We start from the raw sequence: 24,321 nt of genomic DNA, 5'->3' as shown, positions 1-24,321 counted from the left end.
TGAGCACAGATTTCTCAACAAAAAATGTTTTTTTCTTACGAGGCTGTATCGTGCCTCTTCAGTTTTATCTGACTTGTGTTTTATTTACTAGCAGAATTGAAAGCAAAATTTATCAAGTATTTGTGCAATAGAAAGATATAATTAAAAATTATTTAAAGTATTATTTGCTCTAAACATAACCTATAATCTTCTCCATATGTATGAGATAACATAGTTCCCCCTGTCTGTTGAGTTGATCGTTGTGAGATTATTGTCTTTCCCTAAATGTATTATAATCTCTGTAATCGGCTCCCATATATATTTAAACTAATATCGCTTTAATTAAGAGGATTTGATGTGATCTTTAAAAGTTAGTTCAAACAACACATTCCACCAACAACCTTGATAATGGGAGAATATATCTCAGTATCAGAGCGAGAGCAGTTAGTACAATGTAACACCAGTGATAGGCAGTCAGCCGTTCATTTAATTTTAAATTTTTGTGCTTAATCAGATTACCAGCATGGGTAGTGTAAAAAGAAACCTTAATGGGTTTGAAGCAGGAACTAGACAGGTCTCGTCAACCAATGGGAATCAGGGTTATTATAAATGCACCAAGGGTATATTGTGGAGACGTGGACTAGATGGACTGAAAGTGTTCTCCTGCCTGAAACTATCACAATGTCACTACTCTAAGGGATAAGAAAGCTTTTGAAATTGTGCATTTTTCACTCTTTGCACCCAATGGCAATGTGGTTTTTGCCTTTCTACCTATTTACTTCGCATAGCATACGCTATTCTAAGACCACGCAGAATCAGCTTCCGGACCACTGCCAACGCTATTGTGTAATTGCCCATTAATTTTCTCTCGCTCTCTGTGACCACTCCTACCACTTTTTCTTATGCCATATCTGAAATTCGGAATTTCCCATGAGCAGAATCACCACACAAACCCACCTCTTTCCATTCTACAGTGCTGCGTGGTTGAAAATCAATATGATGCCACCATACTAGAGCTTACCCAATCTGTTAAATATTACCTTTTCACACATTATGTGTGCACTTATACAAGTTTTGGAATTTCACTTCAGATTAACCACAAATTGGGAAATATAAAGAGGCTTTGCTCATACATATTACGTACTGTTTTAAGACCACAAGACTCATGAGCAAAATAAATCTTCAAATTATAAAGAGCAGCAACTAGATCACACAGTTCAAGAAATGCAATAAGTTTAATCTTTCAGTTTGTGTGCGATCCATTCAATGCAAATCCATGTGTTCTCCCTCCAGGAATGTGGGAGATGTGTTCGAAGATCCTTCCCATATTGGGAGCATATTCAAGTCTTGAGCAAACCCGGACATTATAGAAAATTGTTTATGGTGGACCAGATGAACATAATGCACAAGAATGAGCAGAAAACTCTAACTTGTGCACTTATATGCAGCTATCAGCTTGTTAGAGATCAAACACATACTCCACGGATAATCTTTAGAGAATTGAGAAGAAAGCCCCTATGAAACGGGGTGGCACAGTGGTTAGCACCGCAGCTTCACAGCTCCAGTGACCTAGGTTCGGTTCTGGGTACTGCCTGTGTGGAGTTTGCAAGTTCTCCCTGTGACTGCGTGGGTTTCCACCGGGTGCTCCGGTTTCCTCCCACAAGCCAAAGAATTGCAGGTTGATAGGTAAATTGGCCATTGTAAATTGCCTCTAATGTAGGTAGGTGGTAGGAGAATGGTGGGGATGTGGTAGGGAATATGGGATTAATGTAGGATTAGTATAAATGGGTGGTTGTTGGTCAGTACAGACTTGGTGGGCCGAAGGGCCTTGTTTTAGTTTGTATCTCTCTATGAAACCAACAGAGAATGGACATACTGACTGCTGAATCATCAGAATATACAGGCATTCTCCTACCACTGCCATCACTATATTTCTAGAGATTTGAACACTATCACTCCACTCAAACACCAAGGACTGAAATCAGTCATTGCTGGATAGCTGGGATACATAAAATGTCTTGTCTCCAACACCACATGTACTCTTTAGGTAATGTGGATGCAACCAAAAGCCAATACTGGACCTCTAGGGATTAAATACCCCCTTTACCAGACAACCAGTTGTTTTCCCCTGTTCCTGACCATTTCTGCTAGACTTCCAGAGATTGGGCACTTTGAATATTGGATTAGCAATGAATAAAGTTTCATTGAAAAATTCATTACTTCAGCACTATTGGGGTTTAAAAGAATGTTTCAATCCTTAACCCTTTCTAGATTTCAATGCCTACACTTGTTCACTGCTAGTCAACAATAATATTATGTTTCAGGGATTAAAAGCAGACTCACGAGTAGAACATCAAGGTACATTGCTGTCCCACCATAGTAAACTTCCAGAAATTGGATATATTCTCATGGCGAGACCAGGAAATATGGATATTTTCTCCAAACACACTAGCAGGAATCAAACCTGCGCTCACTGTTAAACTGCAAAGAATTTCTTCTCATACCATAAACCACCAAAAATAACATGAAATATATGATTTTTTTCAACCACACATCTTTGATGTTGGCCATTATAATGGTGAATTTAATGCAAATGGTGAACTTGCACAGGGGGCAGAGGGCAAAATCAAAATTGTTGTACGTATACAGTGGAAATTCTGTCCACCTGCAGTAATAATTTACAACATTTTAAATTTCTCGTTAAATCCATCTGTGGCCTCTCCCCTCCCAATCTGTGTAATTCCTGTAGCCCTACAACCTTCCGCGATCTCAGCGTTCCTCCAACCCAAGCATTTTGTGCTTGCCCCCACTCACTTCACCCCACCACTTGCAGCCACTCCTTTAACCATAAAGGCCCTAAGCTCTGGAATTCCCTTCCTAAGCCTCCCCACCTCTCATTCCTCCTTTAAGACTCTCTTTAAAACCAACCTCTTTGACCAGGCTTTTAGTCATAAAATACAAATGTAAGTAGAGTCGTAGGAAACATAGAAAATAGGAGCAGGAATAGGCCATTTGCCCCTTGAGCCTGCTTCGCCATTCAAATAGATCATGGTTGATCTTCTAGCTCAACACTATTTTCCCACACGATCCCCATATCCCTCAATATCTTTAACAGAGTCATTTACGCATAGAAGGTGGCCTATCGAGTCCATGCCAGCTCTCCGTGGAGCAATCCAGTCAGTTCCACTCCCCCGCTCGATCCCTCCAGCCCTGCCATTTTATTTTCTTCAAGTGCCCATCCAATTTCCTTTTGAAATCATTGATTGTCTCCGCTTCCAACACCCTCTTGGGCAACAAATTTCAGGTCATTACTACTCGCGACATAAACAAAGTTCTTCCTCACATTCCCCCTGCTTATCTTGCCCGAAACCTTCAACATGTGTCCCCTAGTCCTTGTACCATCGGGTAATGGGAACAGTTTTCCTTGTCTAACTTATCTAAGCCTGTTATTATCTAGTACAGCTCGATCAATCTCCTTTGCTCCAAGGAGAACAACCCCAGCTTTTCCAACCTAACCTTGTAACTAAAATTCTCCCATCCCTGGAACCATTCTGGTAAATCTCCTCTGCACCCTCTCAAGGACCCTCACATCCTTTCTAAAGTGTGGTGACCAGAAATGGATGCAATACTCCAGTTGGGACCTAGCCAGAACTCTATAAAGGTTCAGCATAACTTCCCTGCTTTTGTACTGTATGCCTCTATTTATGAATCCCACGATCCCATATGCTTTGATAACCACTCTGTTACGACCAGGTGAGGAAGAGGTCTCAGGCTCCCCTTTCGCCCCTTCACTGGTTTGACTGCAACAGGGTTTATTCTTTTAACACAGCAATTTAGCTTACCACCTCAGTGAGCACTTGCTCCTGTTCCTCTAATTATAATTGCAAATAAACCAATCAGACAGGTTTTCATGAGTTTAAAAAAGTAAGATGTAAGTCTATTAACCTTATCACTCTAAACTGGTTAAAATTGCTAAAATACGCAACACATCCATGCTCACATTCATACAAGAGGCACACACACAAATAGATTACAGAGGGGAAAAACAGAGTTGGGAGGTTGGAGTAGAGTCCTTAATAAAAATGGAATTTAAATACGGAAGTGTCGTCCCAGTGTCCTTAGTTGAAATTGAAGTCTTGAAGTCCTCGCTGGGCCACGTGCACAATCCACGCTTGCTTCTCTGGTTATGGAAGGCCGAAGTGAAGCTTTATCCATCCTCTTTTGCTGAATGTGAGGATCTGTAGATTTGAGGTTTAGCTGCAGCCGAGGCTCCCTGGGACTTTGCTGGAGAGGGAGAGAGAGAGAGCGGTGCTTTCTTCCTTGGAGTTCAGTTACTGTCTGCTTTCGGAGACACATTTCACACTGTCAGAGTTATACAGGCAGGCATGTCATGTAACCACCTCTTTATTTGAAACAGAAGTTTCCAGAAGTTTTTTTGAAATTCAAATTTCTTGTCTCAGGTTGTGCAAACATACTTGGTAGGGGATTTGGCTCTTTCAAAGTCAATGGGTGTCGATGGCTTTTGATAATCAACATTGACAAAACCATTCTCAGTAGTTTAATTAGAGAGCACCCCCATTGTTCTGGCTAGACTGGGCAATCACCTTTGTCTCCAGTCGGCCTTTGGCTTTTCATGTGCAAATTCATGCTTGGTCATCTTTGCTGCTCTGTTCTGTTTTTTAAAAAGTTTTTTGGAACAACTTCAGTAAAAGTCTCAGGCAAAGTTCCATACGACGAAATTAATATTTTCCATTTGGCATGTGATATTTCCTTCACAACTCTGTCAATATGTCCTGCCACCTTCAAAAATTGATGCACATGCATCCCCAGGTCCCTCTGTTCCTGCACACTCTTTAGAACTGCGCTATTAAGTCTATATTGCCTCACCCTATCTATTCTGCCAAAATGCATCGCCTCACACTTGTTTTTTTTGTATTAAATTCCATCTGCTACTTGTCTGCCCATTCTGCTAGCCTATCTATGTCCTGTTGAATGTTACTATAATTTGAACTAGTTGTTGCAGGACCGTTCAAGAAGCTAAATTTAGCATCCAGTATTTCTTTTCCTGAGGAGTTAAGCTGAAGAGGTTAAGGATTCATTTGGTGCCTTTTGATTAATATACCTCATGAGATTTAACAATCTCTGTGCTCTTAGGCTTTCCTTGGTCTTGAAAGAAGTCAATTAAGAAGACATCTCATAAAAGTATACAGATATTAAACAATACAGGTAAGGTAAATCTGCAGCACTATTTCAAGATAAATCAGCACATCAGAAGGACTGTGTAAGAGAAATTTCAAAGAACTTCATGTAGCGAGCTATCGACACTTGGAATGGTTCTGAGTAAATGGAAGTGAAAATCTTTGATTTACTTAACTGAACCTTATATAGCATAATGTGAGCCATTGTTTTCTGAATTCTTTTTCTCCAATATAACGACAACTTCTAGACATTTATAAATGTAACAAGAGGCTAACTGATACAATGTGGAGGGAACAGTTGAACTATTTTGTGATTGGATCAGTAACTTGGTCAAATAGCCTCCAGTACCTTCTGACCTGAATTTGAAGGTTTGAATTGGACAAAATATAGGAACTCTAACAAAATCCCAAATCGTCCAATTCAGGTTCTGAAGATTCTGAATCAGATCTGGTATTCAATCTTGATTCTCAGTAATATTCTGTCCACTTTCCAATAAACAATTGATGTTACAGGTAACTATTACATTATTAAAGAGGCCAGTCCAATCTTACTGTGTTTTTTTTAGAAGAGCTTCTATATACATTTAGAAACTTCTGGAAGTTGCCATTCTATTGTGGGAAGATATTCAGAAAACTGTGGCCCTGGTTTACATTATACTTAGTAAATTGTGTTGTCTATGAATTGTATTCCTCTTGGAGGAGGCAAACACAATGCAGTTAGAGGGATACTGACCCAAAACCCCCATTGCGAGGCCTCCTAATGCGATACCCATAGCATTACCCCTTTCTTCATCATTAGTGTAAACACTGGCCAGCATCCCCATACCTGTATGAGAAAAGAGATACCTGTCAGTCTGTGTAAATGTTGCATGATACTACACACTTACAGTGTTGATCAACCTGCAATACAACATGACTTCTCAATAAAGTAAAATGTCTGTCTCGCTCAGTTATATAAATATAGGATGCATCATATTGAATTCCCAAAGGCTAAATATTGTACAAATCTTAAATAATAAGAAGTCAAATTTTAAAAGAAAATGGAAACGTTTCAGAAAATATTAAATGTGTACTTTATTTTTATGGCAAATTATCTGTACTGTAAATCACCCGGGAAATGTAAATGTAATTGCATTGTGTTTTATGTGTGTGTATGTATGTTATTATCTTACTTTACTGGCACTATGGCAATTACCCCTTACCTGCCACAGAGGAGCAGGATGAGCCTATACCCTGCAGAGATCTGGCTAAGAATAGTAACACGTAACTCTTCGAGAAAGCAAACACTGTAGGGATAAAAGATGTATGAATGTTATATAAGCACAATTAATTCAAGAGTTATGGGGGGAATTTTAACCACAAAAAAAAACATACGAGTGTGAGTCGGATGGTGGGGGAGATGTTAAAGTTTTGAAAATCAGAATCCGCCCCAAACCCAACCCACCCACTTCTGGCTTTAATGGAGGCGGGAAGGTGGGCGGACAACCCATCCGCTTCAAGGCGATAGGTTGGCTCTTTAAATATTATAATGAGGTTGTGAGGCTCATTGTTATTCAGCTTTTTGAATTTAACTGGCCTTCACAGCTATCAACAAAAGGGCGCCAAGAGAAGACACACCACCTAAATGGATTGTTTGCTGCGTGCCCATCATCTTTCACAGATGGAATGTTGCCAATTGTGGATGGCTGAGTTTCCCAAGCCTCCAGAAACCCGGCAGCTACAGCCAGGTGAGGGCTACCAGATCAAAGAGATGAATGTTTTCACACCTATCTGCTGGATCCAGCGTACCTGCTTGAGACCTCCAATCCCACCTCCTCTAGGTCTCTGATATCCCTCGCGTCTCAGGATCGCCCCCTTCCCCCACCTGATTGACAAGCCCCTATCCCCTCCCTGGGATCGACCCCTCTCCCCCACCACCCCCCCCCCCCCCCCCACCCCCCAACCATGCTCCTGGATTGGTCCCCTCACCCACCGAGATTGCTCATCCATCTCCCCTGGCATGGACCTACCGTCTTGGAGTATCCAGTGACAGGCTTCCCACCCAACTGGAAGCTAAGCCTGTCAATCAGACTGGCTTCCAGGTGGGGAACCGACTGGTGATTCCACATGCATGCTGTGCTGTTAAAGCTCCACATCATGCAGGAGAGCCCCGACTTCCAGGTTCTCCGCGCCTCACCAACTCCAATGCTCTCAACCATAGAATACACAACAAATTACTAACCGACTCCTTCACAGTCAACTTGGCTTTGCCAAAAGCAAAAGCTGGATAAGAGTTTGATCTTTATTAACATTCAAATTGAATATCAAAAATAAAATGCAAATGTAATGTTTATTTTGTTAGGGATATGATTGTATCTGAGATTATGTTAAAAGAACTCCATGTCCAAAAACCATAAGCACAATAAGGAATCCAATCTTGTTAAGTGTTTTAACTAGGCAAAAAATAAACTTGAAATACTTACTAACTGTTGACATAAACATGATGATAAACCCTGCAAACATTGGGATTTGATATCCTATCCTGCAAGCAAAAGAAAACATCAAATTAAGTAGCACATAAATACTTAACCATTGTACAGAACAATTTATAAAAACTGGAAGATGGCCCTTTCTAAATAGACAGCTCAAGAATAAATATAAGTCATATACAAAGACTATTGTGGTTGCCAGCACAGTGATATATATATTATATAGTCAGCAATTTGTTATACATACAGTTTATACAATGAGCAGTTTTGCTTCATGCTGTTTTTGAACAGTTGAACAATATTATTTGCATGATAAACTCTATAAGTTTGCATTTTGACCAGGGGAATGGGTATGTTAGTAGAATAATATAGGCAAAGATGGTTACTTAAGGTCAGAATAAATTTAATTTTATAATGGTCACTAAGTTAACTTTTCCAAACGCATGCTGGAAACAATATCATGCTGCCCAATGGTCTGTTGTGCAGTTAATCACCTGTATGGGCATGCATACTTGCATACACACTCATTTTTACAACCAAATACATTCTCTCCTGCTATCATACACACATTTTCTTCAACAATTGTGCATGCATTCATTGTCTCTTATTATCATACACTTTCTGTCAGACTAAACACACACATATTCTCCATCGTCATCTCGCATACATTTGCTATTGTTATCACACAAGCCCAATGACTTAAGATACAGACAGTCTCTTCTGATATCGTACATAGACATATCTCATCTTATCATCCATCCATGCACAAACATTCTTTCTTGCTCACACAAACAAAAAGTGCTAGAAATATTCAGCAGGTCTGGCAGCATCTGTGGAGAAAGAATCAAAGTTAACATTTCAGGTCTGTGACTTTCATCAGAACTGGCAAAGGTTGGAAAAGAATTAGATTTTAAGCAAGTGAAGGGGAGGTGGGTGCGGGAGAGAACAAAGGGGAAGGTGTTTGGGCAGGAGAGATTAAATAACAAAACTATCCTGGGACAAAGGCAAAGCGTGTGTTAATGCTTGTGGTGAAAGACAAAGCATAGTCCAGAGAGACTGTAAATAGCGGAATAATGAGCAGCTCTGACTACATGAAAAGCAGGCACATGGTTAAAAAAATAAAATATTAAAAAAAGGCCAGTCATGCTCAGAAGTTATTGAACTCAATGTTTAGTCCACAAGGCTGTAGAGGGCTTAATCGAAAGATCAGGTGCTGCTGCTCGAGCTTGTGTTGATAAGAACATAAGAAATAGGAGCAGGAGTCGGCCATTCGGCCCCTCAAGCCTGTTCCGCCATTCAATAAGATCATGGCTGATCTGCCCCAGACCTCAATTCCTTTCTCGTGCCAGCTCCTCATAGCCCTCAACTCCCCGATATTTCAAAAATCTATCTACCTCTTTAAATACTTTCAGTGATCTAGCCTCCACAACTCTCTGGGGTAGAGAATTCCAGACATTCACTACCCTCTGAGAGAACAAATTCCTTCGCATCTCAGTTTTAAATGAGTGTACCCTTATTCTGTAACTATGTCCCCTAGTTCGAGGTTCCCCCACTAGTGGAAACATCTTCTCAACATCTACCCTGTTAAGCCCCCTCCGAATCTTGTACATTTCAATAAGATCACCCCTCATTCTTCTAAACTCTAATGAATAAAGGCCTAACCTGTTTAGCTGTTCTTGATAAGTCAACCCCTTCATCCCAGGAATCAGCCTCGTAAATCTCTTTTGAACTGCCTCCAATGCCAGTATATCCTTTCTTAAATATGGGGACCAAAACTGTACACAGTACTCCAGGTGTGGCCTCACCAACACCCTGTACAGTTGTAACAAGACGTCCCTATTTTTAAACTTCAAGCCCCTAGCAATAAAGGCCAAAATTCCATTTGCCTTCTTAGTTACTTGCTACACCTGCATGCTAACTTTTTGTGTTTCATGCACAAGAACACCCAGATCCCTCTGTGCTGTACTTTTTTTGGAGTCTCTCCATTTAAATAATAGTCTGCCTTTTGATTCTTCCTACCAAAGTGCATGACCTCACACATTCCTACATTAAACTCCATCTGCCAAGTTTTTGCCCACTCACTCAACCTATCTATATCCCCTTGCACATTCCTTATGTCCTCATCACAACATGCCCACCCACCTATTTTAGTATCATCAGCAAATTTGGATATATTACACTCTGCCCCCTTCCTCCAAGTGATTAATATAGATAGTAAATAATTGAGGCCCTAGGACTGATCCCTGTGGCTCCATTAGTTACTTCTTTCAAACCTGAAGAAGACCCATTAATCCTGACTCACTATCTTCTGTGAGTTAACCAATCCTCAATCCATGCTAATACATTACCCCCAATACTGTGAGCTCCTATCTTGTGCAATAACCTTTTATGTGGCACCTTATCGAATGCCTTCTGGAAATCCAAATACACTACATCTACTGGTTCCCCTTTATTAACTCTGCTTGTTATATCCTCAAAGAACTCTAGCAAATTTGTCAAACATGTTCTCCCTTTCACAAAACCATGTTGACTCTGTTTGATCCCGTTAAGCTTTTCTAAATGTCCTGCTATTTCCTGCTTAATAATGGACTCTAGCATTTTCCCAATGACTGATGTTAGGCTGACTGGCCTATAGTTTCCTGCTTTTTGTCTCCCTCCCTTCTTGAACAGAGGCGTCACATTAGCAGTTTTCCAATCTGCTGGCACTCTCCCGGAATCCAGTGAGTTCTGGAATATTTTGACCAATGCCTCCACTATTTATTTAGAGATACAGCACTGAAACCAGGCCCTTCGGCCCACCGAGTCTGTGCTGACCAACAACCACCCATTTATACTAACTCTGCAGTAATCCCATATTCCCTACCACCTACCCACACTAGGGGCAATTTACAATGGCCAATTTACCTAACAACCTGCAAGTCTTTGGCTGTGGGAGGAAACCGGAGCACCCGGCGAAAACCCATGCAGTCACAGGGAGAACTTGCAAACTCCGCACAGGCAGTACCCAGAATTAAACCCTGGAGCTGTGAGGCTGTGGTGCTAACCACTGTGCCACTACTTCCTTTAAAACCCTTAAAGGCAACTTGTCTGCCTTTAGTCCTATTAGTTTGTCAAATACTTTGTCCCTTGTGATAGAGACTGTTACAAGATCTTTCTTCCCATTAGCTCCTTGCTTATCTGTATCTGTGGGATGTTTATAGTGTCCTCCACTATGAAGACAGGTACAAAATATTGGTTTAAATTATCTGTCATTTCCCTGTTCCCTTCACTGATGTACACTGGAGCAGGCCAAAGACAGAAATGTTGGCATAAGAGCAGGGGGGAGTGTTGAAATGGCAACTAACCGGAAGCTCGGGGTCATGCTTTTGGACTGAGTGGAGGTGTTCAGCAAAGCGATCCCCCAATCTGCATTTTGTCTCCCCAATGTAGAGGAGACCACATTGTGAGCAGCGAATATAGTATACTAAATTGAAAGAAGTACAAGTAAATTGCTGCTTCACCTGAAAGGAGTGTTTGGGTCTTGGATAGTGAGGAGAGAGGAAGTAAAAGGGCAGGTATTACACTTTTTGCGATTGCATGGGAAGGTGCCATCGGAAGGGGACGAGGTGTTTGGGTAATGGAGGAGTGGACTGGGGTGTCACGGAGGGAATGATCCCTTCGGAATGCTGACAGGAGAGGGGAGGGGAAGATGCATTTGATGGTGGCATCATGCTGGAGGTGGCGGAAATGGCAGAGGATGATCCTCTGGATGTGGAGGCTGGTGGGGTGGAAAGTGAGGACAAGGGGAACCCTGTCGTGGTTCTGGGAGGAAGGGGAAGGGGTGAGGCAGAAGTGCGGGAAATGAACCAGACACGGTTGAAAGCCCTGTCAACCACAGTGGGGGGGAATCCTCGGCTGAGGAAAAAGGAAGACATATCAGAGGCGCTGTTGTGGAAGGTAGCATCATCAGTGCAGATGTGTCGGAGATGGAGAAACTGAGAGAATGGAATGGAGTCCTTACAGGAGGCAGGGTGTGAAGAAGTGTAGTCGAGGTAGCTGTGGGAGTCGGTGGGCTTATAATAAATATTAGTGGACAGCCTATCCCCAGAGATGGAGACAAAAAAGTCGAGGAAGGGAAGGGAAATGTCGGAGATGGGCCATGTAAAGGTGAGAAAAGGATGGAAATTAGAAGCAAAGTTGATAAAGTTTTCCAGTTTGTGGCTGGAGCAGGAAACGGCACCGATGTACTGGAAAAAGAGTTGGGGGAGGGGGCCTGAGTGGAACAAGGAATGTTCGACATATCCCACAAAAGGACAGGCATAACTAGGACCCATGCGGGTACCCATAGCAACACCTTTTACTTGAAGGAAGTGAGTGGAGTTGAAGGAGGAGTTGTTCAATGTGAGAACAAGTTCAGCCAGGCGGAGGAGGGTGGTGGTGGATGGGGACTGGTTGGGCCTCTGTTCAAGGAAGAAGCAGAGAGCTCTCAAACCATCCTGGTGGGGGATGGAGGTGTAGAGAGATTGGTCGTCCATAGTGAAGAGGAGGCAGTTGGGGCCAGGAAACTGGAATTTGTCAAAATGACATCAGGCGTCAGAAGAGTCACGGATGTAGGTGGGAAGAGACTGGACCAGAATAGAAAAGATAGGGTCAAGATAGGAAGAATTAAGTTCAGTGGGGCATGAACAGGCTGAATGGAGGGTGTGCCAAGACTGTCCTGTTTGTGGATTTTAGGAAGGAGGTAGAAGCGGGCTGTCTGGGTTGCGGGACTATGAGGTTGGAAGCTGTAGAGGGAAGATCTCTGCAGGAGATGAGGTCAGTGACAGTTCTGTGGATAGTCGCTTGATGTTTGGAGGTAGAGTCATGGTCCAGGGGGAGGTAGGAAGAAGTGTCTGAGAGTTGGCGCCCAGCCTCTGCAAGGTAGAGGTCTGTACGCCAGACAACAATAGCACCACCCTTGTGTGCAGGTTTGATCACAATGTAAAAGTTAGACCTGAGAGAAAGGAGTGCAGCAAGTTCAGAGGAGGCAGGTTAGAGTGAGTGAGGGGAGCAGAGAAATTGAGACGGCTGATGTCTCGCCGACAGTTCTCAATAAAAAGATCAAGAGTAAATAAGAGGCTAGAGGGAGGTGTCCAGGTGGAGGGAGAATGCTGGAGGCAGGCGAATGGGTCAGCTGGTCAGGGAGAGGACTCTTGGTCAAAGAAGTGAACACGGAGGCAAAGGAGACAGAAGAAGAGCTCAACATCATGCCAAGTGCAAAATTCATTCATGTGGGGGTGTAAGGGGATAAAACTGAGTTGTTTGCTGACTACAGATTGTTCAGCATTAAAGCAGAGAAGGTCAGAGCGTATAGTGAATACACGGCAAGGGGTCAGATCATAAGGGATGGGATCAGAGGGAAGTGAAGGGGAAGGATCTGGAGGGGCATTAGTTCCTATCAGCTGCTGGAGCTTGTGTTCCTTAACACCTGAAAGGAAGAAAAAAGGTTTTTGCTAATGCGTCGGATGAGACAAAGGATGAAATGAAAATGCGGAGTAGAACAGCTTTAAGATAAGGTGAGGCGGTGCTTCTGGAGAGAGAGGTCCAATGTGTACATATGGCGGCGCATGGCACTGAGTGTGGATCTCAGGATGCGGCGAGAGCAGCAGTCCGAGGAACGTTGTATTTCTCGGAGATACCTGTGATGCTGGGTGGTTTCAAAACATGAAGGATGAAATTTCAGTTGGAATCCACGTGGAATAAGTTGGGGCCGGAGACAGTCACTGAGGAAGGAGATGTGGCTGCGTAAACAAATTTTGTAGACACTTTTTTATCAAACACCAAGACGGAAATAGAAAGCAACCATGCTTCTTGTAAAGGAGAAGTGTCAGCTGATTTTGAACCAGTCTCTCTAATCCAGGACCTCTATAATTTGACCATTTTATACTGTCAGATTTTTATGGATGTTGCAAAAAAAGGTTAAGTTGTATGTAGATTGAATGAAGACAGACAAGGAAGAGAATACAGGGGAACCTTTCTTATAAACAGTAATGTATTGTCCATTGTGCATTCTAAAATTTGTAAGGACTTTGTCAGAGGTCAGATTACATCCATTTACAGCACAAAAACATGCTGCTCAACAATTCTATGCCGTTGTTTATGTTCCACCAGACCCTCCACCCACTCTACTTATCACCCAATCAGCATATCCATCTATTCCTTTTCCCTCATGTACGCTTTCCCTGAAATGCATCTCACGAGTTCCACATGATATAAGTGTACTTTTACAAGTGATAACGTTTCTAGAAAGAGCACTTTCCTTTGATCCAACATTTTGTAAGTAAAGTGACAATCTTATTTTACCTACAGATATATAAATAGGAAATCCCCTCGTGTTAGTGGAAGGCATGCAACAGAAAAGCTGTGTGAGTGCTCGGGGTGAGGTTAAAGACTGGGAGGAGTAAATGCAGCATATTCGGATAGTTTAGAACAGAAGCTGGAAACTCTCAGCAGGTCAGCCAACATTTATAGAGAGAACAGACAAGATAACGATTCAGGTGTAGACCTTCCACTAGAGCGGGGGTCAAAACCTGCAAAAGTAATTAATCTAAAAGCAAAATACTGCGGATGCTGGAAATCTGAAACAAAAACAAGAAATGCTGGAATCACTCAGCAGGTCTGGCAGCATCTGTGGAAAGAGAAGCAGAGTTAACGTTTCGGGTCAGTGACCCTTCTTCGGAACTGACAAATATTAGAAAAGTCACAGATTATAAACAAGTGATGTGGGGGTGGGGCAAGAGATAAGAAAGGAGAAGGTGCAGATTGGACCAGGCCACATAGCTGACCAAAAGGTCACGGAGAAAAGGCAAACAATATGTTAATGGTGTGTTGAAAGACAAAGCATTAGTACAGATTAGGTGTGAATACACTGAATATTGAACAGCAGCAAGTGCAAACCTGAAGAAAAACAACCTGAAAAAAACAGTGGATAAGCAAACTGAACAAACTAAGATGAAATGAAATAAATGCAAAAAAAGATTGTAAAAAATGTAAAAACGAATGTAAAAAAAAGGAAGAAAAAATAACTAAAAATGAAAGTAAAATGGGGGGCTGTCATGCTCTGAAATTATTGAACTCCCCAATTGGGGAGACCAAGCGCAGACTGGGTGACCGCTTTGCGGAACATCTCCGCTCAGTCCGCAAGCAGAACCCTGAGCTTCCGGTTGCTTGCCATTTCAACACTCCCCCCTGCTCTCATGCTCACATCTCTGTCCTGGGATTGCTGCAGTGTTCCAGTGAACATCAACGCAAGCTCGAGGAACAGCATCTCATCTACCGATTAGGCACACTACAGCCTGCCGGACTGAACATTGAGTTCAATAATTTCAGAGCATGACAGCCCCCCATTTTACTTTCATTTTTAGTTATTTTTTCTTCCTTTTTTTTACATTCCTTTTTACATTTTTTACAATCTTTTTTTGCATTTATTTCATTTCATCTTAGTTTGTTCAGTTTGCTTACCCACTGTTTTTTTCAGGTTGTTTTTCTTCAGGTTTGCACTTGCTGCTGTTCAATATTCAGTGTATTCACACCTAATCTGTACTAATGCTTTGTCTTTCAACACACCATTAACATATTGTTTGCCTTTTCTCCGTGACCTTTTGGTCAGCTATGTGGCCTGGTCCAATCTGCACCTTCTCCTTTGTTATCTCTTGCCCCACCCCCACCTCACTTGTTTATAATCTGTGACTTTTCTAATATTTGTCAGTTCCGAAGAAGGGTCACTGACCCGAAACGTTAACTCTGCTTCTCTTTCCACAGATGCTGCCAGACCTGCAAAGTAATTAATCTGTTCTCTCCACAAATGCCTGTACTGCTGGTGTTTCCAGCATTTTATGCTTTTTTGTTTCAGATTTGTACCCTCTGTATAAGTTTGCTTTTCCCCTATTGAGATAGTTTGGTTTGCTTATACAGAGGGGCACTGGTTTATTTGAGAAGATGCGCAGGGAGGCACTCACCTGTTTGTCAATGGCCCAATGAAGGGGTTTGTTACCAGCTGCACGGTTGCCTTTGAAGCAAACAACAAACCAACTTGAACATTTTCATTCAGCAGGTCTTTGTCCTTATTGAAACAGCTCCGGTTGGAATCAGGTGCCCCAGTCGCATTGGTCACCGAGGGCTGCGTTGTACTGAATCCCTTCTCTTTATCTCCCTTCCCGCTCTCCGTCTCAGTTATCATTGTCGAGTTGTCATAATAGGAAAATATTTTCTGAAATCTAGTCGCGGAAACTTCTCCGGGGTTTTGGGTCGGGTTTTCCGCCATTGATTGATGGTGCAGAGCATACAAGTAACTGGGGATGATGGGCACTGCAAAACATACAGAGCTAAAATCAAGCTGGCCATTGTTCTAAATACACAGTACACATAACAAAAATGTTATTGTAATATTGGTTCAGTGATTGTATCTTTACAGCTTGGAGCTTGACAATCTATGTTCAGTTAGCATTCCCCCAAGCTACCGGCGGTAAATACAACAGACTTCGACCCCGATCATATCTAATTTGTGCAGGGAACCTGGACAATTGTGTCGAATGCTGGCACGATACAAAATCCTTGTCAACAAAAGGAGGATTATACATTTAGACTTGTGTCGAGATCACTCTGAGTTCGATTAGACTACTTCAATTGGCAGAGGCTTCAACTTCTGCACTTGAATCGTTACTATTGTATAAGATGTCGATTTATCGCGACTCCGCTGTATTGCTATGAGTAGCTTTTTTCTTCTGCATTGTAAATGTTCTCGGCGGGGACGGGGAGTGGGGACAGTTATATTGGGGTGAATTTGATTCCTCTGCCTATCAATTGAAAATATATTGATTAAAGTGTGACTGCAATATATGCTGTCACATATTCTACACTGAATAGGATGACTGACATTTCTATTTGTTGTGATTATCTCTGCAAATGGTAGAACTTCAATTTAGTAAGGAGGCGGCGTTCAATCAGCGCATCTCCTTTCGTTGTAATGCTGTACAATTAAATCGTGATATTTAGTGATCGTTGTACATGGGCATGAAGTGTATAATAACTACACTTAGCAAAATAACAAACAAGGATCTGCTTCTATAAACTCTAAGCGTATCTTGAAAGGATCAAGAGTTTTGGTTGTGTTTAATGACTACAATAATCATATTTGTTTTAGATTGATTGGCCTGTATAACATGAGCCAGACTAATCAATGTTGGCACTAGGACAGAGCTGACCCCCAGACTGCAGCATCCTCCTCATATCTCCTCTGTAGTTAAGTGTGCACTTTATGGTGTGCTCCACCTTGGAACATGCAGCCGAAGATTATTTAGTCCAATAATCCTTCTAAACAGTTTGCACAACCGCAAATAATTATTTTACTCCCTTTATTTCCGGCTGTTTTCTCTGCTCTTGTGTGTCTCTTATCGTTGTAATAGTTTATTTCCCAGTTATTCCGAATTCAAAATTTGTTTCAGAAGTGATAAAAGTCTCAATCCTGTGAACTCACTGCATTGGAAACCCTTCAATAGATTGATCTCCAGCCCGATTAGGGATTCATTGCAGCTCAGAATTTCACTCAAACAAGCGGAATGAAATGTATAAAAAGCAAACTTCAAGCCAGCCTTGTGGTAAATTTTGTTGACTTCGGGCCTTTCAATTCTGTCCGTAAACTAATTGCATTGTTCCATGTTTTTTCCCTCTCTGTTAACGTTAGTTTCTAAAGTAAAGCAACAGTGGGAATACGTTTTTTTAAATCGCTGTGTTGCTTGATGTCTGCTGCAATCTTTACAGTTAAAAATGCAAGTGCGTTACGCTTTACTGTTAATCGAATAGAATATTCAACAATAATGTTACCGCAACGCTACAATTTCCATCATTCGAAACCAGTTGTAATTCCTACAGTGTTTATAATCCGAAATAAATTAGTCCCCAGTGTTTATAATCTGAAGCAAGTTACAGTCCCCAGTGTCTATAATCCGAAGCGAATTATAGTCCTAGTGTCTATAATCCGAAACAAGATACAGTCCCCAGTGTTTATAATCCGAAACAAGATACAGTCCCCAGTGTTTATAATCCGAAACAAGATACAGTCCCCAGTGTCTATAATCCGAAGCGAATTATAGTCCTAGTGTCTATAATCCGAAACAAGATACAGTCCCCAGTGTTTATAATCCGAAACAAGATACAGTCCCCAGTGTCTATAATCCGAAGCGAATTATAGTCCTAGTGTCTATAATCCGAAACAAGATACAGTCCCCAGTGTTTATAATCCGAAGCAAGTTACAGTCCCCAGTGTTTATAATCCGAAACAAGATACAGTCCCCAGTGTCTATAATCCGAAGCGAATTATAGTCCTAGTGTCTATAATCCGAAACAAGATACAGTCCCCAGTGTTTATAATCCGAAACAAGATACAGTCCCCAGTGTCTATAATCCGAAGCGAATTATAGTCCTAGTGTCTATAATCCGAAACAAGATACAGTCCCCAGTGTTTATAATCCGAAGCAATTTACAGTCCCCAGTGTTTATAATCCGAAGCAAGTTACAGACCCTGCAATGTCTATAATCCGAAGCGAGTTACAGTCCCCAGTGTCTATAATCCGAAACGAATTATAGTCCTAGTGTCTATAATCCGAATCAAGTTACAGTCCCCAGTGTCTATAATCCGAAGCAAGTTACAGTCCCCAGTGTCTATAATCCGAAGAGAATTATAGTCCTTACAATATCTATAATCCGAATCAAGTTACAGTCCCCAGTGTCTATAATCCGAATCAAGTTACAGTCCCCAGTGTCTATAATCCGAAGAGAATTATAGTCCTTACAATATCTATAATCCGAATCAAGTTACAGTCCCCAGTGTCTATAATCCGAATCAAGTTACAGTCCCCAGTGTCTATAATCCGAATCAAGTTACAGTCCCCAGTGTCTATAATCCGAAGCAAGTTACAGTCCCCAGTGTCTATAATCCGAAGAGAATTATAGTCCTTACAATATCTATAATCCGAATCAAGTTACAGTCCCCAGTGTCTATAATCCGAATCAAGTTACAGTCCCCAGTGTCTATAATCCGAATCAAGTTACAGTCCCCAGTGTCTATAATCCGAAGCAAGTTACAGTCCCTGCAGTGTTGAAAAAAGATGCTTCGGATATAGAAACAGAAGTAGGCATTTTAACTCCTTGAGCCTGTTCCGCCATTCAGTTAGACATTGGCTGATTTGTGACCTAACTCCATATATTCGCCTTTGCCTTATATCCCTTAATAGCTTTGGTTACCAGAAATCTATCAACCACAGACTTAAAATTAACATTGACCTAACGTTTGCAAAGTGAGTTCCAAACCTTTCCCACCCTTTGTGTGTAGAAATGTTTCCCAACTTCACTCCTGGAAGGCTTGGATTTAATTTTAGGTGATATCCCCTAGTCCTAGACTCCTCAACTAGCGGAAATGGTTTCTCGATCAATTCCCCTTTAATATCTCCAAAACTTTGATCAAATCACCCGTTAATCTTCTAAATGAAAGGGAATACAACCCTAGTTTGCATAATCTCTTACAATTTAACCTTTGGTGTCAGGTACCATTCTGGCAAATTTTCACTGCACTCCCTCCAAGGCCAATATATCCTCCCTAAAATGTGGTACCCAGAACTGAACATAATACTCCATGTATGGTCTAACTAAGGCTTTATATAGCTGTAGTATGACGTCTAAACCCTAGTATTTTACTTTTCTAGATATAAAGGCCGGCATTCCACTAGTCTTTTTGATTATTTTTTGCACCTTGCCAAGACATTTTAATGATCTATGACCCTGGATCCCCAAGACTCCTTGGACCTCCACTGCTTCTAGATTTTCACCATTCAGAAAGTACCCTGTTCTATCCTTTTTTGGTCCAAAGTGGATAACCTCACAGTTGCCTACATTAACATCCATTTGCCACATTTATGCTCATCCACTTAATCTATTACTATCTCTTCATAATTTAATGCTTCAATTTATACTATTTACAATGCTGTCTATCTTTGTACCATTGGCAAACTTCCATATTTGACACTCTATCCTGTCATCTAAGTCATTAATGAATACAGTGAGTAGTTGAGGCCACAACACAGATCCTTATGGACCACCACTGGTCACAACCTACCAATTTGTGTACCTGCCCATCATCCCTATTCTCCTGCTGCCCATTCAAACTCCTAACTGGGTCAATAATTTGCCATCAATTCTATGAGTTTCAAAGTCTCTCATGACAGACTTTATCAAATTTCTTCCAGAATTTCACATAAATATCACCCATAGACATTCCCCTGTCCTCTACTTTAGTTACCTCTTCAAAAAAATGCAATCAAGTTCATCAGGCATGACCTACCCGTTACAAATCCATGCTTGCTCTCTCTGATTAACTGAAAATTTTCAAGATATTCAGTCACTCTATATTTAATTATAAACCCCTTACAGTGTCTATAATGGGCACTTAATTACAATCCCTACTGTCTATAATCAGAAACAAGTTACGGTCTCTGCAGGTTTTATAATCCGAAACGAATTATAGCCCTTACATTGTCTATAATCCCAAAACAAGTTACACATGTTTGGAACGATGTCAAGGTCTTGGAGGGGGTGCAGAGGAAATTTACTAGACTGAGACTAGGATTGAGGGACTTCAGTTATGTGGAGACTTTTAGAGAAATTGGGATAGTTCTCCTTAGGAAAGAATAGGTTAAGGAAGACCTAACAGAGGCATTTAAATTAAAAGGGTTTTGTTGAAATAAGCAGGGAGAAACTTTCCTCTGGCAAGTTAGTCAGTAACAAAAGCCATAGGTTTAAAACAATTGTCAAAAAGAACAAGAGGAGAAATGAGGAGAATTTATTTCACACAGCGGGTGGTTCAGATCTTTAATTCACTACTTGAAATGATGGTGAAATCAGATTCCATGGGTACCTTTAAAAAGCAATTGGACATGTTCTTGAAGATAATTAATTTGCAGGGAGATGGGGAAAAAGATGGGGTGTGGGACTAATTGGTCAGCTCTTTCAAAGCACAGGCTGAACAGCTGCCTCCTGTACTGTAAGATCCCATAAATGACCGTCCTTACAGTGTTTGGTTTCCGACAACTAGTTACAGTCCCTACGCTGTCTATAATCAGAAGCAAACTACACTCCCTATTGTGTCTATGACCCGAAACAGAATTAGTGTCTGTAACCCATAAGCAAGTTTGTCGTAAAGGTTCTCGAACAACTGACTTCACCAAGAAATAGGATCTCTACTGTCTCTGTGCCCTTCACACACTGTTCTGTCGCCTTCAAGAACAATGTCATGTAAAATCGTAACTAATGGTAGGGTGGTCCCAGTAATGACACGGTTCGTTGAATACAGAAAATCCGATACAATACGCCCTGAATGTGCTACACAGTTAGTGAATTAGAGATAAACTAACGTAAGGGCTCAGGATTTTTGGCGGGGGAGGGGAGGGGCGAATAAAAGTTACAGATATATGTTCAAAACAGGATGCACCGACCCCAACTGGAGGTCAACTGCGTTGCAGGGTTGATCCGATCCAGATTAAAACGCCAAATGCAATCTGTGCTGTTCGTTTCTCACATTAGAGCGTCAAGCCAATACATTTTATACTGGAATACTGTTATTTATTTTAAATACTACATTGACTAAATGTAAAAATCGTTTTTAAAATTCTGTCCATTCATTAGGTGAGATTTGTCACTTTGTGTAGAAACCACCTTCTTAGGTCATCGTTAAACAATTGAAAAGGGCATTTTAACAGAAATCCAGATGGAATATACTTTCCCAAGCTTCTATGGGACGCCGAGTTTCAGTGTTATTCTTGGCCGTATTGGACGATGCAAAATTTAGAACCACCCTTTTACTCGATGTGGTTCCCAACGAGCCCACGATGTTTCTGCACCCCGCAGAGACGTTGATTCCATTCCTCAACCCCACTCCGGTAACAAGCCTCCTTTCACTTACCCACCACAGTCAGCAGCATGTTGTCCAGGAGCAGTGCTATAAACACTATGAACAGAATCAGTTTTCGCGACTGCCGACCGTCTCTCAACCAACGCAGAAAACTAAACTCTCTCAGCCTCTCCAGTCCACCCATCACTCGTCGTGCACAGAATAACTTCGAGGGGGAAAAAAGCATAAATAATAATAAAAACATACTAGACACTAATGATTATACGAAGCCAAACCGGCTGCACTGCACTTTTAAATAACATTCAGAACCATTACAACTAAAACAGTATTTTGGCTAAGTTTTTGCTGTTGCATACACTGGAAGGATACTGTCTTTCTTCACAGAGAAGGGATAGTGTGTTAAACCCTGATCTTGTGCAGCCAGCACTCACCTTTGATGTGAAATGCGTAGGGCTGGGATATTAAAAGCCGCTTGTATCTCCGATAGCTCCAAGTGTATAAGAGAGCCATGCAGCCAGTAGGCAGCTCGAGTTATTGCTCCCTCCCAGTGACGCTGTGATTCTTCACATTCATGTCGTTTCTTGTGTTGACGTGGGAGGGAGTCGCTTGAAAAGGCGTCGAATGGTGCGATTATTAACAGACCGCGTGTCAATCCGCTCCTGCTCAGAATTTGTTCCAATACTTTCCACTTGGAAAATCCAAGTTCACATTCTATTTAATAAACGTGTTATTCCCTCCAAATAGAAGCAACCCAATCATCCTACAGGAAAGTAGATAGATAATGTGCTTTGGGGGCAATTATGTATTTCATATAGACTGAACGCTGTTAGCACACTTAACTTAACAGCCTGCAATTTCTGACATGAGGACTACTGTAGTAATTATTAACAAGCAAACGTAACAAATTAAGTACATGCTCTATCCTGACCTCATAAAAATGTGGAACAGATCCCATATTGCTACTTTATCAGATTGTCTTCTCGCCTCACCTTGCCAACCTTACAGATACCGCAGAGGAGTGAATTAGATTCAGATCCGAAAAGTAAATACATTTTTCAATCGAATTCTTTTCCACTCCGATCATTGCTAAGACAACAGAAAAGCCGGTTGTACATCAACTCCCCACAACCTACCTCTGAGAAGAAATGGCAGGATGTTAACATGAGTAATGACATGGGTATAAACATGGATCGATTTGACTAAATAAAACTCAATCGCCACCCTGTGATAGAACACAAATACAATCACCAACGAAAAAGGCAAAGTCTTATTTAGTAAGCGAAACAAATGGATAAGAAGTTTATTGTGTCTAACTTATCCATCATGGTGAAGAATCTGATAGTAACTGATTCTCAATGCTGTTACTTCCTTAGTAATCGTTCAGCCTATTAGTTTGATCATCAATTACATTGCTAGATAATGACATAGGTGGTTGGGCTGGATTTTACAGTCAAGGACAGTCATTACACTTAAACTTGCTCAGAGACTTTCAATGAACTGGAAGCCAACTATCAAAATAATGCAGAACCTCCTTAGTGCAAATAGTTCGGATGGAGCAGTTTTTGTCAGGTGTGTCCAGGAAGGTTTCCTGACTCAATATGTAGATAGGCCGACTAGAGGGGAGGCTATGTTGGACTTGGTGCTTGGCAACGAACCAGGCCAGGTGGCTGATCTCTCGGTGGGAGAGCATTTCGGTGATAGTGATCACAACTCCCTGACCTTTACTATAGTCATGGAGAGGGACAGGAGCAGACGGGATGGGAAAATATTTAATTGGGGGAGGGGGAATTACAATGCTATTAGGCAGGAACTGGGGAGCATAAATTGGGAACAGATGTTCTCAGGGAAATGCACGACAGAAATGTGGAGGTTGTTTAGGGAGCACTTGCTGCGACTGCTGGATAGGTTTGTCCCGATGAGGCAAGGAAGGGATGGTAGGGTGAAGGAACCTTGGATGACAAGAGATGTGGAACAGCTAGTCAAGAGGAAGAAGGAAGCTTACTTAAGGTTGAGGAAGCAAGGATCAGACAGGGCTCCAGAGGGTTACAAGGTAGCCAGGAAGGAACTGAAGAATGGACTTAGGAGAGCTAGAAGGGGACATGAAAAAGTCATGGCGGGTAGGATTAAGGAAAATCCCAAGGCGTTCTACATTTATGTGAGGAACAAGAGGATGACCAGAGTGAGGGTAGGGCCGATCAGGGATAGTGGAGGGAACTTGTGCCTGGAGTCGGAGGAGGTAGGGGAGGTCCTAAATGAATACTTTGCTTCAGTATTCACTAGTGAGAGGGACCTAGTCGTTTGTGAGGACAGCGTGAAACAGGCTGATATGCTCGAACAGGTTGAGGTTAAGCGGGAGGATGTGCTGGAAATTTTGAACGATATGAGGACAGATAAGTCCCCGGGGCCAGACGGGATATACCCAAGGATATTACAGGAAGCGAGGGAAGAGATTGCCGCGCCTTTGGCGATGATCTTTGCGTCCTCACTGTCCACTGGAGTAGTTCCGGATGATTGGAGTTTGGCAAATGTTATTCCCTTGTTCAAGAAAGGGAATAGGGATAACCCTGGGAATTATAGACCAGTTAGTCATACGTCAATAGTGGGCAAATTATTGGAGAGGATTCTGAGAGACAGGATTTATGATTATTTGGAAAAACATGGTTTGATTAGAGACAGTCAGCATGGCTTTGTGAGGGGCAGGTCATGCCTCACAAGCCTTATTGAATTCTTTGAAGATGTGACAAAACACATTGATGAA

The 24,321-nt window shown here is 41.7% G+C and overlaps 1 protein-coding gene across 2 annotated transcripts in view; it reads right to left on the bottom strand.

The window, feature by feature from the left end:
* slc18a2 (solute carrier family 18 member 2) overlaps positions 1-22,142 on the bottom strand; it is a 59,421-nt gene extending 37,279 nt beyond the window's left edge. The window contains exons 1-6 of one of the 2 annotated variants that reach the window (XM_068053381.1): positions 21,995-22,142; positions 21,615-21,768; positions 15,622-15,970; positions 7,640-7,698; positions 6,380-6,463; positions 5,911-6,003 (exon numbers count right to left, since the gene is read on the bottom strand). In XM_068053381.1, coding sequence (XP_067909482.1) covers positions 5,911-6,003; positions 6,380-6,463; positions 7,640-7,698; positions 15,622-15,970; positions 21,615-21,747 — 718 coding nt within the window. In that variant the 5' untranslated portion in view covers positions 21,748-21,768; positions 21,995-22,142. The other variant, XM_068053379.1, reaches the window with a different exon arrangement.
* Between the last annotated feature and the right edge of the window lie 2,179 nt (positions 22,143-24,321).

This window comes from Heterodontus francisci, chromosome 20 (assembly GCF_036365525.1).
Source record: "Heterodontus francisci isolate sHetFra1 chromosome 20, sHetFra1.hap1, whole genome shotgun sequence".
NCBI classification, from domain to species: domain Eukaryota; kingdom Metazoa; phylum Chordata; class Chondrichthyes; order Heterodontiformes; family Heterodontidae; genus Heterodontus; species Heterodontus francisci.
The sequence above is the reverse complement of the archived record's forward strand: the minus strand, read 5'-3'. Positions and strand labels throughout refer to the sequence as shown.